Below are 17889 nucleotides of genomic sequence, written 5' to 3' on the forward strand. Positions count from 1 at the left end.
GACCCTGGTGTCTGACCATTTGTTTAGTAGCCTAGGAAGAAGCAGTTCTACCAGCTAAATGGCTGGTGTCTCATCAGAATGCAGTCTTTATAGGTCAGATTTACAGAATGGCTGAAGGAAATGGAAATAGGTGTGAGCCAGTTACTAAGCATAGTAATCTGCATAATACACATTCATACTAAAGTTACAGCTGCATATCCAACAGATTAGACTCTGAAGATTATTGCTTTAACTCAGTAGGTATTTACTTGTCCTTTGTCACTGCAATTTTACTTTGATAATTTTAATGCATATTCAGATAAAATTTGTTGTCCTCCTATCATGTTGCTAGTAAAAGGAGATCTCAGTTTTGCGATGTTTTGAACTAAACTCTGTGTATGTATTTGTGAGATTTACCAATCTCACCACCAGATAATCTGTTTGTTGTAGAAATTTATGTGTAGCTTAATTGAGTTAACACATATTGCAGATTTTAAAACCTAACTTACTATACCATCCCTCCCAGCAATCCAGCTGATCCTGCCCTTTGGACATTATTGTCCAGGATCATTCCTCAACACACTCCCCAAAAGGCAGATGTAAGTAGCCAATATATTTTGTCTGAAGTCCTGTTGAGATACTTAGAAATGTGTATTGTTGATATTTCTAATCCCACATTCACCATAATTAAACTTTCACCATAGACACTGACATGAGTAGGTTTATCATATCCACAAATACGAATTTATAAACATTATGTGCCTTGTGACATGGTAAGGGTTAAAATTGAGTGTCCAGTCATTAAGAATGTATGGTGATGGGAGTAGATTCGGAGGCAGAAGAAGAGCAAGTCGGTTCTTTGAATTTCCTTTATGACTTAAAGCTTAAAGCATTATACAACCTGGAAAATTGGTTCAGATTTAGATTTACTTATCACATGTGCATCGAAACATACAGTGCAATGTGTCATTTCTGTTAACCAGCACACCCAAAGATGTGTGGAAGGGGTAGCCCACATATTCCAGTGCCAGCATAGCATTCCCACAATGTTCAAATGTTCAATACAATAACAACATATAAGCAGTAACAACAGAACAAAATGACAGCAAAACCAGCATCTTTCCCAAATTCCCCTCCCAAATTCCACCCCCCCCCCCCGTACGCACTCTCATATACAGTCACACTCTCACAGACGCGCACGCACACCTCCATCCTCAGCTGGTTGTCACCATTGAAACACCGAAAGCAACTGACACCCATCACCTCCATCCATGGCCACAATCAGAAATAAATAGTCCTTGATCAACAATGTCTATCACTGATATTTGCCTATAAGGAGCACTGAATTTACGTTCATTAAGACAATATTCTGTTAACAAAAGTAAGCTCTGTTGATGAAAGTAAAGTAAAGTTAATCTCTTGTGGGAAAGATAAAAGCTGTGCACTGAATTGAATTTATTTCCATTTACCTTTCTCTGACAAATGTTTGTTTTTGTAGGGTGGGGTCGTGACAGGTATTGTCGCACAGATCCTAAGTTCTCATCATTCAAAGGTAAATTCAAACTAAGAAGTGTCTACATGGCTCTTTTTGTTCAGTCTTCAGATTAATGTATCAGTTGTCTAATATATTATTAAAAGATGTAGCATTCTTTAATCTGACACCCTATATGGGATGTTTGAATTTATACATTTGATTTTCTTCTCTTCTAGAGTGCTGTGTTGTTCAGTGCTGTTAACCAGTTAGCAGCAGGAAAACATGCTGCAATTGATAAAAAGGATAATGCATTAAAGACCATTCAAAAGGCAATTCATCTGTATCCAGGTATGCTGGTCTGCTGGCCATTACTGCTGCCTTTCACACAACCAAATACCTTTTAAATATTCATCGGTGAGAATTTTAATTATATTGAAAGCATTTTGTTGATGGAGTTATGTGTCCCACAATATTCTGTGCATATTCAGCTATGTAGTCAGGTTATCAGGAAAAAATGAGCACTGAGATAGTCTGCTAAATGGTGCAGTGATACCACATCTGATTTTAATTCTGACTCCAGTATTCAGTGTGGCTACAAGCAGCTGTGAGCAATCATCATCCACCAAAAAAATGGAATTGGCCCCATACCAGTTTATTATCAAAAACTTTAAAAAATTAATACCAGTAATCTGAAACAAAATGATGGCAATATGAATCAAGTCAAGCCTCATCCTGTTGAGAATGCCATTAACTCTGTCAGAACTGGAGAAGCGGGAAGTCTGTGTTGTAGATTTGTAAGATATGGATGTCTGTGATGGGGGGAGGTCCAGGTGATGTAATATTTTTGGAGGTGTGGAGTTAGTAAACTTCCAGTTGGAGAAACAAGATCTAGACTGGGTGATTGCTTAGTGGCTGCCTATCAGTATTTGTCTATGTATGGTTTCTTTTATCTCTATTCCATCACAACACTCATAATTCTACATTTAATAGTATACAGTGAGTTCTGTTTAATTGGAGCAGCAACTTATTTGAGAAAACTCTTAAAGAATAAAAACAAATCTAGAAAAAAGCCAGGATTCCCTTTGTTCATTTGGGATCCTATGCCACTTAGTTGAGGGAGGAGACTGCTGCCAAACTATTTCTAGCTACTGTCAGTCACGTTCACGTCGTGTGGTCATCAGACACTACACTGTGCTTAAAGCAAACAATTTTTAAATGGCGTCAGTTGAGTGTGCATAAAGCAGTGATTTTTGTCGCTGATAATTAGCAGGAAATAAGAAGTAAGACAATTCAGAAATGTTTTGCTTACTGTGATTTCAAGCCTTTAATGCTTGGAAATGTGCAGGAGTGAAAATGAAACTATTTCACTACTTCATCATGTTAGGAATACAAAGAGTTTGAAGGTATCGACAACCATCTTGAATGTTACCCCCTGTAAAAACAAGCTGACCTGCAACCCAGGTCACCTTTGACCTGTATAATGCCATAAGATGTGGGCGCCAAATTAGGCTATTCAGTCTATCAAGACGGCTCTGAAACTTCATCATGGTTGATCCCGGATCCCATTCAACCCCATACACCTGCCTTCTCACCGTATGCCTCGATGCCCTGAGCAATCAGGAAGCTATCAACTTCCACTTTGAATATACCCACGGACTTGGCCTCCAACGCAGTCTGTGGCACAGCATTCCACAGATCCACCACTCTTTGACTAAAAAGAATTCCTCCTAACCTGTTCTAAATGATCGCCCCTCAGTTTTGAGGCAGTAAGAGGTCACTTGGGGTCTTGGTATGGAGTAAACGTGTGTGCTGGGAGCTGTGCCTACTTTCACCTTTTGCCTCACCCAAATAGCAGATGATTCTATTTTGTAAGTGACTGAAGTGAGCTGTAACAGTCTGAATGAAATGACAAAGCCAGGTAAAGGGAAGAAACAAGAAAAGAGTGCAGGAGAAGAAGATACTGGCAAGGGCTTCGCAAAGCTAGCAGGCCCAGAAGAAGCTGAAGCCAATGCTGCTAGGGCCCCAGTCCCCAGTTACCATCGAAGAAGTCCTTGAGATGATAAACAAACTGTACAGTTTGGTAGATGGGAGACATGCAGAGCATAATAAGTCAATTATGAATCTAACAGCGACTCTAGCCAAAGTCAGTAAGCATGCTTCTTTAACGGAGGGTGCCGCCGAATCATATGAGAGACGAATTGAAGAGTTGGAGAGGTGGCTTGATAGCCTGATATCCCAAAACACGCAGCTACCTTGAAGCTCGATCAAAACATTCACATTATCGGGGTTCAGGAGAAAGCCAAAAACAATAAGCCGATAGAATTTGTAGCCATGTTTCTTCTGAAGTTGCTGGGGAAAAACATTTCCACCATCCGATTGAAGTAGACACTGGAGCCTAGCACTGGCTAAAAATGGTAGGCCAAGAGCTATTATTGCGAAGCTACACCATTACCAGGTTAAAGAGCCTGTGCTACGGTTGTCCAGGGAGAGAACTCTGCTGCTATATGACGGACATCCAGTGTTCATTTACCCGGATTTAACCTCAGCTACCATGAAACGTCAAGATTTTCAGCATATTAAGAAGAAATGCAAAGCCAGGAAAATTAGTTGTGGATTCTAGTATGCAGCAACATTTGTGGTTATGGTTAACAATAGTACCAGTACATTCAGCACTGCAGCTGTAGCGGAGGAGCTCCTGAGCCGAGAAGTTAAAGATTGGCATTGGGACACCATATAAACCTAAAAACGGATTAATGCTGGGTTACTGGATTCGTCGTTGATCGATAGCGGCTTCATCTGGAGACTGTTATGTTCAGCGCATGAGGAACTGAAAAATAAGCTCACACTAAGATGTGGGTGAAGACTGATTGTTATTGTTTATTTTTATATTTCATGGTGTATTTGTGAAGAGGTGTTTCTCCCGTGTTTAGTGAGTATTGGGTAGTTATCTTGTTATTCCGGGCCATTTGTTGGCCCGTGGATATAGCTTTCTCTAGGTTAGGGGTATGGAAGTACTACTCCTGGTGTGTTTTTATCTCTGGGAGGGTTTTTTGTGTTTCTCAAGGGGTTGTTACAGCACATCTATTTGTTCAAGTTACTGTTTGTTATGCTGCGACCATACAGCATATTTTTCTCTGTTAAGCAGCAGATATGGCATCTAATTTGCATATGCACAGCATTGTTGAGGCTAAACTTGTCAGCTGGAATGTACGGGGGATGAACAGTCCACTGAAGAGAGAGGGAAGGTGTATGCACATCTTCGTACACTCAAAGCTGATATTTGTTTTCTCCAAGAAACGCACATTAAGAAAACAGCAGAGAAATTGTTTTGTCCCTCCTGGGCATCTCAGGTCTACCAGTCGGATTTTAGTACTAAAACTAGAGATGTTGCAATCCTAATAAAAAAAACCATACCGTTTGTCCACACACAAACTATCACTGACCAGAGGGGCAGATATGTAATAGTAAGTGGAGTATTAAATTCTATACCATTGACACTAGTAAATGTGTACGGGCCCAACTTTGATGATCCAATTTTTTTTCAGAACCTCTTTAAGGCCATGCCTAATCTGTCTGACTCTAACATAATTGCAGGTGGAAACTTTAATCGCATCTTAAACTCCCTCCTAGATAGACAACATCCCCAAGTTTGTTCATTTAAAAATAGTGTAACACTTAATAATCTCATGCAATCGGATAACATAGTGGATATTTGGAGGCTTCTTAATCCCACGAAGAAGGATTTTTCATATTTCTCCGCAGTACACAAATCCTACTCTAGGATTGATTATTTTCTGTTAGATTCGAAATTGGTCTCATCAGTAATCAGTTACACTTACCATAATATACTTATATTGGATCATACTCCTGTCTCCCTTATATTCAAATTGAACCACGAAAGAGGTGAATATAGTTAGCAGTTAAATAATGCTTTGCCAAAGGATAAGGATTTTTGCTCTTATCTTTCAGATAAGATAGATCTATACTTAAGCACCAATGATGTGTGCGATGTTGATGATTCCACTCTTTGGGAGGCTGAAGGTGGTTATTAGAGGTTGCATAATAGCATATGAGACAGCAGAAAAACGAAGATTCAAGAAAAGGTTAACAGATGATCAGTTGGCAAATCCGGAAGCCTCTTATAAATCAGGAAGCAGAATTACTTAATAAGATTACTGCCTTATGGTATGAGTATAATTGTATAATGTCCAAGAGTGTTGCAAAACTACTGACACAAGTCAGGCAGAGATATTTTTGAGCTTGGTGAAAAACCCCATAAGTTATTAGCCCATCAGTTAAGACAGATGCAGGCCTCCAGGGCCATACATCGTATAAAGCCAAAAGATGGCTTTTTATTGACAAACTCAGAAAAAATTAATAAGGGTTTTGCAGAGTTCTGTGCTAATGTTTACCAATCACAATGTGGTCCGGATGTTGAAGCTATAGAAGCATTTTTAGATAATCTGAATCTGCCCACACTGTCAACAGATTCAGTAAATACACTTGATGCTGATACAAGCCTAGATGAGATCAAGAAGGTCATTTCTTCCCTCCCCAATAATAAGGCAGCGGGTCCAGATGGTTTTAGCATGGAATTCTTCAAAGTATTTGGTCCAAAATTGTCATCTCTGCTCTTCCGAATGTTGAATCACTGCAGGACAGCTTCCAGTTTGCCACCTACTTTATGTAAAGTCAATGTTTCTCTGATTCCAAAACTAGGTGTTTTCATCATATCACCCTATTTTGCTGCTGCCCACTGAAACCAAAATTCTAGGGGAAGTCCTGGCCAATAAGTTAAAAGAATGCATTTGTTCTATTATTCATCCAGATCAAACTGGCTTTATGCCAGGTAGACATATGCATTTTAATTTGCGTAATCTTTTCAATATTTTATATACAAAATATGCAGAAGAGGCTGTCACGCACAAAATGCTGGTGGAACGCAGCAGAGCAGGCAGCATCTATAAGAAGAAGCACTGTCGGCGTTTCGGGCCGAGACCCTTCGTCAGGTCAGGACAGGTCGGAAGAGGCTGTAGTCATTTCATTAGATGCATAACGTGCATTTGATCAAGTGGAATGGCCATATATGATGTTTGCACTTAAGAAATTTGGATTTGGACCATCTTTTATTAAATGGATTGAGATAATTTATTCACAATTGCTTCTATTATCACCAATCAGAATATTTCCTCCCTTTTGCAATTCATCGTGGAACTCGTCAAGGCTGCCTCCTTTCTCTGTTTTTGTTTATAGCTATCATTGAGCCACTGGCTATTAGCATCAGACAGGACCCTTTGATATCTCCCATTGATATGCATGGACATAAACATCACTTTTCATTATACGCTGACGATGTCCTTTTATATATCTCCAGCCCACAAACATCAATACCCGCCCTTCTGACTCTAATTAATAATTTTAGTAGTTTCTCAGGTTTCTCTGTTAATTGGGATAAGAGTGATCTAATGCCAGTCACTGCAGTGGTTAATACAGAGTATGTACAGTCTGTTCCCTTTAAAATAACTTGGGATAATTTTTCCTATCTTGGTGTAGTGAATAATGACTTTTGGAAAACCCTTCCAACTTCTTTGGTGGGGTGGGGTGCAATCAAGATGATTGTACTGCCATGATTTCTTCATCTTTTCCAGTCAATTCCATGTTTTATTTCTCTGTCATATTTTAAGCAATTGGATTCAGTTATTATACCCCATTTGGAATTATAAAGTCATTAGAATTACTAAAAAACACTTGTCAAAGCCCAAGGAAGCAGGTTGTTTTGCCCTACTGAACGTTAAAATGTATTACTGGGCTGCCCACCTATCCATTCTTGCATGGTGGAGAAAAGGCCTGCCCTCTACCTCAGACTAATGCCCAGCATGGTTACTCATAGAGCAAGTTCTTTGTAAGAAGACTTCCTTACCAGCTCTCCTTAATCGCAGTTAATAAGTCACATTTTAGTAACAGCTTTGTGGTTGGCAGCACTATAAGAATTTGGAAGCAGGTTCAACTACACATTAAGGCCCCAAAAACTTACATTGACACTCCGATTTGTGACAATCATTCCTTTTTGCCTGGCCTGAATGATACTGTTTTTCCTTCCTGGAAACAGAGTGGCATCTGTAGTGTAGGTGACCTATATACTAATGGAAACTTTGCTTCATTTGCACAGTTACAAGCAGTTTACAATTTCCCTGCATCTAGTTTTTTTTTAGATATTTACAAATTCAAGATTATGTTAGGAAATATATACCTATCTGCTGCATGACGCAGCTTGCAACGGCCACTCCGGAGCTGATATCTGTTATTTGTTAAGTGGGTGCTGTGCGCAATCCTAATCTGATGAAAAATGGATGTGGGAGCATGGAGGAACATCTGGAAATCTCCAGGAAGGTCCTCTTCGTTAGTGCTGCTGCTGTGAAGTCCGGTTCTCTGCTGAGAAGAACAGGTCCCCAGTCCTTGGGTTCACGCTGCCGGTGGCTGTTGGCGGGGGCGTCTTAATACACTCGGAAGAGGATGGTGCTCAGAGAAGCTGTGCCGGAGGGGATGGTCGGAGGCTTGGAGTTTCGACAGACTCGGGGTCCGCTGCGGTCAGGGTGTGTGCTTTCACTGTGTGCTGTGTCTGTGAGGCTGAGTCCAGTAGCGCCATGGAAGTCCATAGCGAGGGTATTCCCTTCTGCCGCTGGCATGGGATGGTGAGTCTGTCGGGACCCTGAGGGCTTGTGGAAACTGTGTGGTGGTTTCTTTTGAACTTATCATCTTTTAACATCTTTGGGCTATTTTTACTGTGCCTGTGGTCTGTTTTTCATAATTATGCTATTCTTTGCACTGTTGTAACTACGTGGTTTCGTGCAGGCCTTATAGCTTTAGTTTTTGGTTTTGTTTCGTCTGGTGGGTTTGGAGCTCCTTTCCGGGAAATGCGCTAAGACAGGAGCACGATATTAATACACAACAGCCTCTCCAGACTCTGGATTGGGGATTGCCAAACATCATGTAGATTTTCTGGTGTAGTCTGTTTTGTCATGTGCTTTTGTGATATCATTCTGGAGGAACGTTGTCTCATTTTTTAACTGCATTACACTTGTGGTTTCTAAATGACAATAAACTGAAACTGAACTGAACTAATTTCGAAGTTTTAGACAAACATGAGTCCCTGGAGGCAATAAATAAATTTGATTCGGTTACTCATAGTGCCGCATCCTATTTTTATCAGATCCTACATAATGGAGCTCGGGTGAACACTGCAGGTCTTAAATAGGCATGGGTGGATGAATTGGGTATAGAACTGACAGAGGAGGTGTGGGATGAATGTTTAGAGTATACATGATTGTTCGGTCAATGTCAGACACAGACTTACACAGTTTAAAACAACACATGGACTCCATTATTCCAAAGGAAACTTGCACAACTTCTACCCTGATGTTTCACCAGTTTGTAATAGATGTAAATCTGAGAACAGTAACTTGTCACATTCATTCTGGTCGTGTTGTAAGCTTTATGCATACTGGAAAAGTATTTTTCACTGTTTCTCTGAGGCTTATGGGAAGCGGTGGAAACTGGACCCACTCATGGCCATCCTTGGAGCAACAAGCTCCCCATCTTCAGCCAATAAGTATGAAAAAATGGTTGTATTGTTTGGAATGGTGATTGCTAAGAAGTTAATCTTGCAAATATGGAAAATGGACTCTGTGCCTACGTACGATCTGTGGCTGAGAGAACTGGCAAATACTTTACATTTGGAGAGACTGAGACTATGTAATGGAGACAGAAGGGACATCTTTGAAAGGATATGGGGCCCTGTATTGGACTTTCTTGTGCGGTGCACCTCTGCTGTCAATGTTTACTTTTGCCTTTATATTATTCTCCCTTTTGCTGCTCAATATTTAATTTGATTTTGTTAAGGTCATGGTTTTTGTGGATGTGCTGTATTTTGTTCGTTTGTTAAAAAAATATATTTAAAAGACAGTTTTGAGGCTGTGCCCTCCAGTTCTGGATACCCCCACCAGAGGAAACATCCTTTCCACATCCACCTTAACTAGTCCTTCCAACATTTAGTAGATTTCAATGAGATACTGATGCATTCTTCTAAATACCAATGAATACAGGCCCAAGGCTTCCAAACGCTCTTCATATGTTAACCCCATCATTCCCGGAATCATCCTCGTGAACCTCCTCTGGACTCTTTTCAATGACAATACACCCTTTCTGTGATAAAGGCTTAAAACTGTTGTCATTACTCGGTGTGGTCTTATAAAGCTTCAGCACTACCTCCTTGCTTTCATATTATATAAGGCTTCAAATAAAGGCCAACATTGCATTGGCCTTCTTTACTTCGGACTCAACCTGTGAATTAACCTTCTGGGAGTCTTGCACGAGGACTTTCGAGTCCCATGCACCTCTGTTGTTTGAACCTTCTCCCCATTCAGATAATAGTCTGCGCTATTATTCCCTTTACCAAAATACGTTATCATATATTTCTTAACACTGTATTCCATCTGCCACTCTTTTGCCCATTCTTCCAATTTGTCTCAGTTCTGCTGCAGTCGCATTGCTTCCTCAGCACTACCTACCCCTCCACCTGTCTTTGTCATCCACAAACTTTGCCACAAAGCCATCAACTCCACTATCTAAATCATTGACAAACAATGTGAAAAGTAGCGGTCCTAATACTGACCTCTGAGGAACACCACTAGTCACTGGCAGCCAACCAGAAAAGGCCCCCTTTATTCCCTCTCACTGCCTCCTGCCTGTCAGCCATTCCTCTATCTATTCCTCTATCTATATTTTCTGTAATGCCATAGGTTTTTTTCTTGTTAAGCAGCCTCGTGAGGCACCTTATCAATTGCCTTCTAAAAATCAAAGTAACTGACATCCACTGCCATTCTCCACCCTGCTTGTTACTTCCTCAAAGAACCCCAACAGTTTTGTCAGACAAGATTACCAGAAACCATGCTGACTTTGATTTATTTTATCATTAGTCTCCTTGTACCCCGAAACTTCGTAGTTAATAATGGACTCCAACACTTCCCCAAACACTGAGGTTAAACTACCTGGCCTATAATTTTCTCTCCTTTGTCTTCCTCCCTTCTTAAAGACTGGAGTGACATTTGTAATTTTCCTGTCCTCTGGGATCTGCCAGATTCTTGAATGATCATGACCAATGTATCCATTGTCTTTTCAGCAATCTCTTTCAGGACTCTGGGATGTAGTCCATCTGCTCCAGGTGACTTTATCTACCTTAAGACCTTTGAGTTTGCCTAGCACTATTTTTTGTGACTTAAGCTATGGCGAGCTTCCTTAAGGGTTTGTGGATATTGCTAATCCAATATTTCTTCAGGATCTCAATGATCCTTCCAGAAAGAATTATTTACAGGAGACTGAAAAACTTGATATTAAGAAAGAGGATGTGCTGGAGCTTTTTGGAAGCATCAAGTTGGATAAGTTTCTGGGACTGGATGAGATGTACCCCAGGATACTGTGGGAGGGAGGAAGGAGATTGCTGAGCCTCTGGCGATGATCTTTGCATCATCAATGGGGTAGAAGAGGTTCCAGAAGACTGGAGGATTTTGAAATGTTGTTCCCTTATCCAAGACAGGGAGTAGAGATAGCCAGAGAAATTATAGACCAGTGAGTCTTACTTCGATGGTTGATAAGTTGATGGGAAAGATCCTGAGAGGAAGGATTTATGAACATTTGGAGAGGCATAATATGATTAGGAATAGTCGGCATGGCTTTGTCAAAGGCATGTTGTGCCTTACGAGCATGATTGAATTTTTTGAGGATGTGACTAGACACATTGATGAAGTTAGAGCAGTAGATGTAGTGTATGTGGATTTCAGCAAGGCATTTGATAAGGTACCCCATGCAAGGCTTATTAAGAAAGTAAGGGGGCATGGGATCCAAGGAAACATTGCTTTGTGGATCCAGAACTGGCTTGTCACAGTAGGCAAAGAGTAGTTGTAGACGGGTCATATTCTGCATGGAGGTCGGTCACCAGTGGTGTGCCTCAGGGGTTTGTTCTGGGACCCCTACTCTTAGTGATTTTTAGGAATGACCTGGATGAAGAAGTGGAGGGATAGTTTAGTAAATTTGCTGATGACACAAAGGTTGGTGGACTGACAGAGGCTACAGCGGGACATCGATAGGATGCAGAACTGGGCTGAGAAGTGGCAGATAAGTGTGAGGTGGTTCAATTTGGTAGGCCAATTATGATGGCAAAATATAGAAACATAGAAAACCTACAGCACAATACAGGCCCTTCAGCCCACAATTGCTGTGCCGAACGTGTCCTTACTATAGAAATTACCTAGGGTTACCCATAGTCCTCTGTTTTACTAAGCTCCGTGTACCTATCCAGGAGTATCTTAAAAGACCCTATCGTATCTGCCTCCACCACTGTCACCGGCAGCCCATTCCATGCACTCACCACTCTCTGTCTAAAAAAACTTACCTCTGACATCTCTGCACCTGGTCCCAAACACCTTAAAACTGTGCCCCCTCATGTTTGCCATTTCGGTCCTGGGAAAAAGCCTCTGATTACCCACACAATCAATGCCACTCATCATCTTATACACCTCTATCAGGTCACCTCTCATCCTCCGCCACTCCAAGAAGAAAAGGCTGAGTTCACTCAATCTGTTCTCATAAGGCATGCTCCCCAATCCAGGCAACATCCTTGTAATTCTCCTCTGCACCCTTTCTATGGTTTCCACAGCCTTCCTGTAGTGAGGTCTGACCAGGATCCTATATAGCTGCCACATTACCCCTCAGCTCCTAAACTCAATCCCACAATTGATGAAGGCCAATGCACCGTATGCCTTCTTAACCACAGGCTGAACCTGCACAGCAGCTTTCTGCGTCCTCTGGACTTGGACCCCAAGATCCCTCTGATCCTCCACACTGCCAAAATTCTTACCATTACTATTATATTTTTCTGGTCTCATCTATAAACCCTTTAGTCCCTAATTCTTCATATAGGATTTAAATTATTTCCATCCTGATAATATTGTGCCTTTTGCAACTGTGCTAACTCATCTTCCTACGTCCAGTCCTGATGAAGGGTCTTGGCCCGAAACGTCGACAGTGCTTCTCCTTATAGATGCTGTTTGGCCTGCAGTGTTCTACCAGCATTTTGTGTGTGTTGTTTGAATTTCCAGCATCTGCAGATTTCCTCGTGTTTCATCTTCCTACTCCTGTATTTGCTGCATTTTTTTAAAAAAAATGGCCTTTGTCCTCCCTAAGAAGTGAAGAATAATCTGAACACTGAGTATGAACTGCAAAAGGCTTTTGGATGTCTTTGGTTGTCTGGCTGGTGTGCCCTGCATTTCCATTCTAACAGTCGGTGTCCACTGACTGCAAACAATCATTTTGATCTTTTTGTTTCTGAATTACATCTCTTTGGTCTTTCCCTTTTGAGGTTAAATTGTTTCAGCTGTCTAAGTTTGAAGAAAATTGTAACTCAAAAACAAGTTTCCAATTTCAGCAACGAATGTGTCTGGAAATCAAGGAAATTACATTCACCATTGAGCTAAACATCTGTTGCTTACTGTCATGTAGAGCTCTAAAATCTGTCCATTATGTCAGTGGCTAATCACGCAAATGCCATGGAATTAATATCAATAACAATTAACCATAACTGGACAAAATTGACCAAAGGCTAAGGATATCCATTTGAATTTATTTACCAGGATGAAACTGAAATAACGTCTTTTTTTTTCATAGAAACATAGAAAATAGGTGCAGGAGTAGGCCATTCGGCCCTTCGAGCCTGCACTGCCATTCAGTATGATCATGGCTGATCATCCAACTCAGAACCCTGTACCTGCTTTCTCTCCATACTCCCTCATCCCTTTAGCCACAAGGGCCATATCTAACTCCCTCTTAAATATAGCCAATGAACTCGCCTCAACTGTTTCCTGTGGCAGAGAATTACACAGATTCTGTGTGAAGAAGTTCTTCCTCATCTCAGTCCTAAAAGGCTTCTCCTTTATCTTTAAACTGTGACCCTTCGTTCTGGACTTCCCCAACATCAGGAACAATCTTCCTGCATCGAGCCTGTCCAATCCCTTTAGAATTTTATACGTTTCAATAAGATCCCCCCTCAATCTTCTAAATTCCAGCGAGTATAAGCCTAGTCGATCCAGTCTTTCTTCATATGAAAATCCTGCCATCCCAGGAATCATTCTGGTGAACCTTCTTTGTACTCCCTCTATGGCAAGAATGTCTTTCCTCAGATTAGGGGACCAAGACTGCACACAATACTCTAGATGCGGTCTCACCAAGGCCTTGTACAACTGCTGTAGAAACCTCCCTGTTTCTATACTCGAATCCACTTGCTATGAATGCCAACATACCATTTGCCTTTTTCACCGCCTGCTGTACCTGCATGCCCACTTTCAGTGACTGGTGTACAATGACACCCAGGTCTCGTTGCACCTCCCCTTTTCCTAAATGGCCGCTATTCAGATAATAATCTATTTTCCTGTTCTTGCAACCAAAGTGGATAACCTCACATTTATCCACATTAAATTGCATCTGCCATGAATTTGCCCACTCACCTTACCTATCCAAGTCATTCTGCATCCTCTTAGCATCCTCCTCACAGCTAACACCGCCGCCCAGCTTCGTGTCATCCGCAAACTTGGAGATGCTGCATTTAATTTCCTCGTCTAAATCATTAATATATGTTGTAAACAACTTCAAAGCATTTAAGTTTTAAAAAAAAAAGGCCTGATAAATGTTTTCATAAAATTACTAAAGAAATGCCTTTATCTTTAAATGTGAAATTTGGGCAATGGCTTTACTGCCTCCATGTTAGAACTGTAAACAAGGGAAGCAGCAAGGTGCAGCATGGAGGATTGAAGGATGTTTTACCTAGTTTTTCAGTTAAATGAATGTATTTTTTATTTGTTTCACTTTGCAGATGATCCCACTGTGTGGGCCAGTTTAATGGCAGCATGCCACATGGAGAAAACATTATCTCATCTGAGTGGTACAACACCTAAACTGACTGCAAATGAGGAGCTGTTCATTACAGCAATCTCTACAAAAAGTATGTAATTTACATGGTAAATTGCCTACAAAAATCTGCAATACTTTATTTCAGTATTACCCAAACTTTAAACTGCCTTTTGAAAAGGGGCAAAAGGGGCTTATTGATGTATCTGCAGTATTTTGCTGCTGTCACAGTAGCTGAAACACTTTCATCTTAATAATCTGGAATCATCTCAACATTGTAGTTGCCTGCTAAATTAAGCTGATATTTCTGTTATCTGTGCTATTGCCTAATACTGAAAGCATCCTTTTTAAAATTCATAATTATTGGATTCAGATCTCAAAGTCACCCCAGATGCTGTACTCTATATTTAGTGATCTTTGGCCTAGGGATTCTCAGTAGTTTGGCATGTTATGTCTTACACTGGATTATTTTTTGGGTGGAGCAATGATAACTAATACATATTATTTTACAGTAAAAACAAATAAGACCATGCCAACATTCTATCTTCAATCCCTGGAGAACTGGTCTCTGCAACAGGCTGCAACTGGGCTCAAAGAAATGGGCAGGCATTGTGATGCGGAAGCCTTCTGCACTAAGGTACTGTACAGTTCACTATGAAGTCTGGTGATTGTTTTTATACTCTTCAAGTAAAAACCTTGCAGTGTATTTCATTCATCCTCCTTAGTGGTATGTTTAGAAAGATGAAAGAATTCTGATTAATGCACTATTGTAATCATTACCAAGTGTCAAGAGAACATAATTGGACAAGGTCCTCATGGTTTTATGAATATAAAATCATGTTGGAATAATTTATTAGTTCTTTGAGAATGTGTATAGCAGGACTTGGATGTTCCAGTTATAGAGGTGAAATGACTTCCAGAATGCTAAGTTTAGTTTTGGTCTTTTGAACGCTGGAGGTTACTTGATTTTGAAGTAATGTAACGGGATTTTACTCGATTGATTCTTGAGATGCAAGGACGATTCCGTGAAGGAAGATCAAGTAAAATGGACTTATGTACTTAATTGTCTTAAACAATTGAAGAATGATGCAATTGATGATGCCTGGTATGGATTCAGAAATACGGCTACGCTTAGCAAGAGACCCTGGAATTATAGGACTTCATCTCAGGAGGCACATCTTCACTGAGGGGGTTGAAAAACTAACGTATTTGTATTCTTAATGATCAGTTGAGCATATCTAGGCTGAAAGGGTTTTGGGAAATGAGAAGGAAAGTATTGAGCAAGAATATTGACCTTGATTTGGCTGAATGGTTGAGAAACTCAAAGGGCCATGTTCATTCTCCTGTGTATTTATTCAGTAATGCCACTCAGATATGAAGTATGCATCTTCAGATGGAAAAACTTTTAAGGACTGGATCAAGATGGATCTGGCTTACAAAACCCAGCTGCCACAGTAGCATGAGATTAGCATGGCGCTATTACAGCTCTGGATGTCGGAGTTCGTAGTTCAGTCCTGGCGTCCTCTGTAAGGAGTCTGTACATCCTCCCTGTGGAATGTGTGTGTTTGCTCTGGGTGCTCCGATTTCCTTCCTCACTCCAAAGAGTTAGTAGGTTAATTGGTCATTGTAAATTGTCCTGTGATTAGTCTAGGGTTAAATCTGGAGTTGCTCGGTAGTGTGGTTTGAAGGGTTGAAAGGGATTATTCTGTGCTGTATCTCTAAATAAATTTAGTCCCTGCCAGTCTGTGCTCACCAGGACTAGAGGTTGTGGAGTATTCTCATCTCTCCACTTTGTAGGCTTGGATCAAGAATGGAATGGATTTAGTAGCAGCAGATGTAAATGCCATGGCTCTACCCACAGAGTGCTGCTGACACATTTGGCAGCTGCACTCACAGCTTCAACTGTTTTGAAAGCCTGTAAGTGAATTTATGATCTTAAAAACTAACACAGTATAATTAAATCATAGTAAAATACATGTAACAATCATGTAAATTAATTAAAATAGTGCTCAATACTCCCTAATGTATAGGCCAAAGATTCCCATTGGAATCATCGGAATCCCAGTGAGACGGTGCTCCTGGATTTACTACACTTTAAATAAACGTCCTTCAAAACCACCCATAGGGTTTTCCTCCAAAATATTTCCTGTCATCACAAACAATCTGACTGTTTTGAAAGATGCTATGTGATTTTGTATATCAAAGTAGGACTTCTGTAGGAAGATGCTTCACAAAATTGTATTTTAACAAAAATCCATTGAGCCAGAAAAGACGATATTCAAACTTGGTGAAATAGTTTCACAGAGAATTTTAAAGAGATAGTGGACATATTGAGGTTAGACCAGATTTGCAAAGAAAAAAATTGCTTGTATTTTATTGACACTTTCTTTTATTTTAGGTACTTAAGAGCCACCCAGACCATCCTGCAGTGTTCCTCGTGTTGAGACAAGTTCAGTGCGAGCAACTCTTGCTTTCCCCCCAGCAGCTTCCAGAGACAGTTTTAGAAGAGCTAAAGAAGGCAGTGATGTCAAACTTCACATCAGTAACAGCTTGGCATGTATGTTCCGTGTTTGTGTGCTTTGTTTTTCTTTAGTAGTTGCGTTTATGACCCACTTTGCATCACATTCTAAAGCAGTAATTTATAAACAATTCATAATTTCTGTATTTCTTAAAACAAATTCTTTAACATAAATTGTCAGCATCTTTGTTAAGCACTCGGCATTCACCACTGACGGAGTCATTACTTCAGTCATAGATATCAGTGGATTCCTTTATAAATGAGCAATCTGACAGTCATGAAAATTGCTTTCTGTTCCATCTGTACATTGAAGCAATGCCAATAGAATTAGAAGACATAGCTTAATAGAAAACAGTGCTGTTAATAAGACTGGCTTGACTTAATGCTCTTTTCATTTGTTACATAGTAACCCTAATGGTAAATGTATTTTACTGTGTATTTAGAAATCATTCCATTAGTGTGGTTTTGGATCAGTGAGTAAGTCACATGCCATTTTTTTTACTATAACATAGAAGAGGCCAATCAATTCTTTAAGCATGTGCCAACTCTTGAAGTATTTGTATCAGTCCCATGAATTTTTATATAACTTATTCTCATCACATGCTCCCCTATTCTGCCACTCAAGTAATTGGTGCAATTTATAATAGTCAATTAATATGCACTGTGCCTTTTGAATGTGGGAGGGAATTGGAAGCGCGAGGTGAATTGCATGTGACCAGTGGGAGAATGTGCAATTTCAAGATAGTATATGATAACATGTATGTACTTTGACAAAAAATCTACTTTAAACCAGATACAAACAGAGGTGAACTATGGTCGTTGGAGCACGCAAAATGTTCCAGAATCCTGCTTTTGAAACTTTGGAAAAGAAAATTCTTTAATCCAGCACAGTTGCTTTTTTTCAGCTCATATTTTAAGGACTCATGAGCTTTTAGTGTTGATTAAAATAAGAATAAAACATTTG

At 40.2% G+C, this 17889-nt stretch overlaps 1 protein-coding gene across 1 annotated transcript in view; it reads left to right on the top strand.

Annotated features, from left to right (window-relative positions):
* The window catches only part of skic3 (SKI3 subunit of superkiller complex), a 210848-nt gene that overhangs the window by 157763 nt on the left and 35196 nt on the right, over positions 1 to 17889 (top strand). The window contains exons 32-37 of the mRNA XM_059969300.1: positions 506 to 578; positions 1478 to 1531; positions 1690 to 1801; positions 14373 to 14501; positions 14920 to 15044; positions 16806 to 16964. Coding sequence (XP_059825283.1) covers positions 506 to 578; positions 1478 to 1531; positions 1690 to 1801; positions 14373 to 14501; positions 14920 to 15044; positions 16806 to 16964 — 652 coding nt within the window. The remainder of the gene's footprint in view (positions 1 to 505; positions 579 to 1477; positions 1532 to 1689; positions 1802 to 14372; positions 14502 to 14919; positions 15045 to 16805; positions 16965 to 17889) is intronic.

This window comes from Hypanus sabinus, chromosome 5 (assembly GCF_030144855.1).
Source record: "Hypanus sabinus isolate sHypSab1 chromosome 5, sHypSab1.hap1, whole genome shotgun sequence".
Lineage (NCBI taxonomy): Eukaryota > Metazoa > Chordata > Chondrichthyes > Myliobatiformes > Dasyatidae > Hypanus > Hypanus sabinus.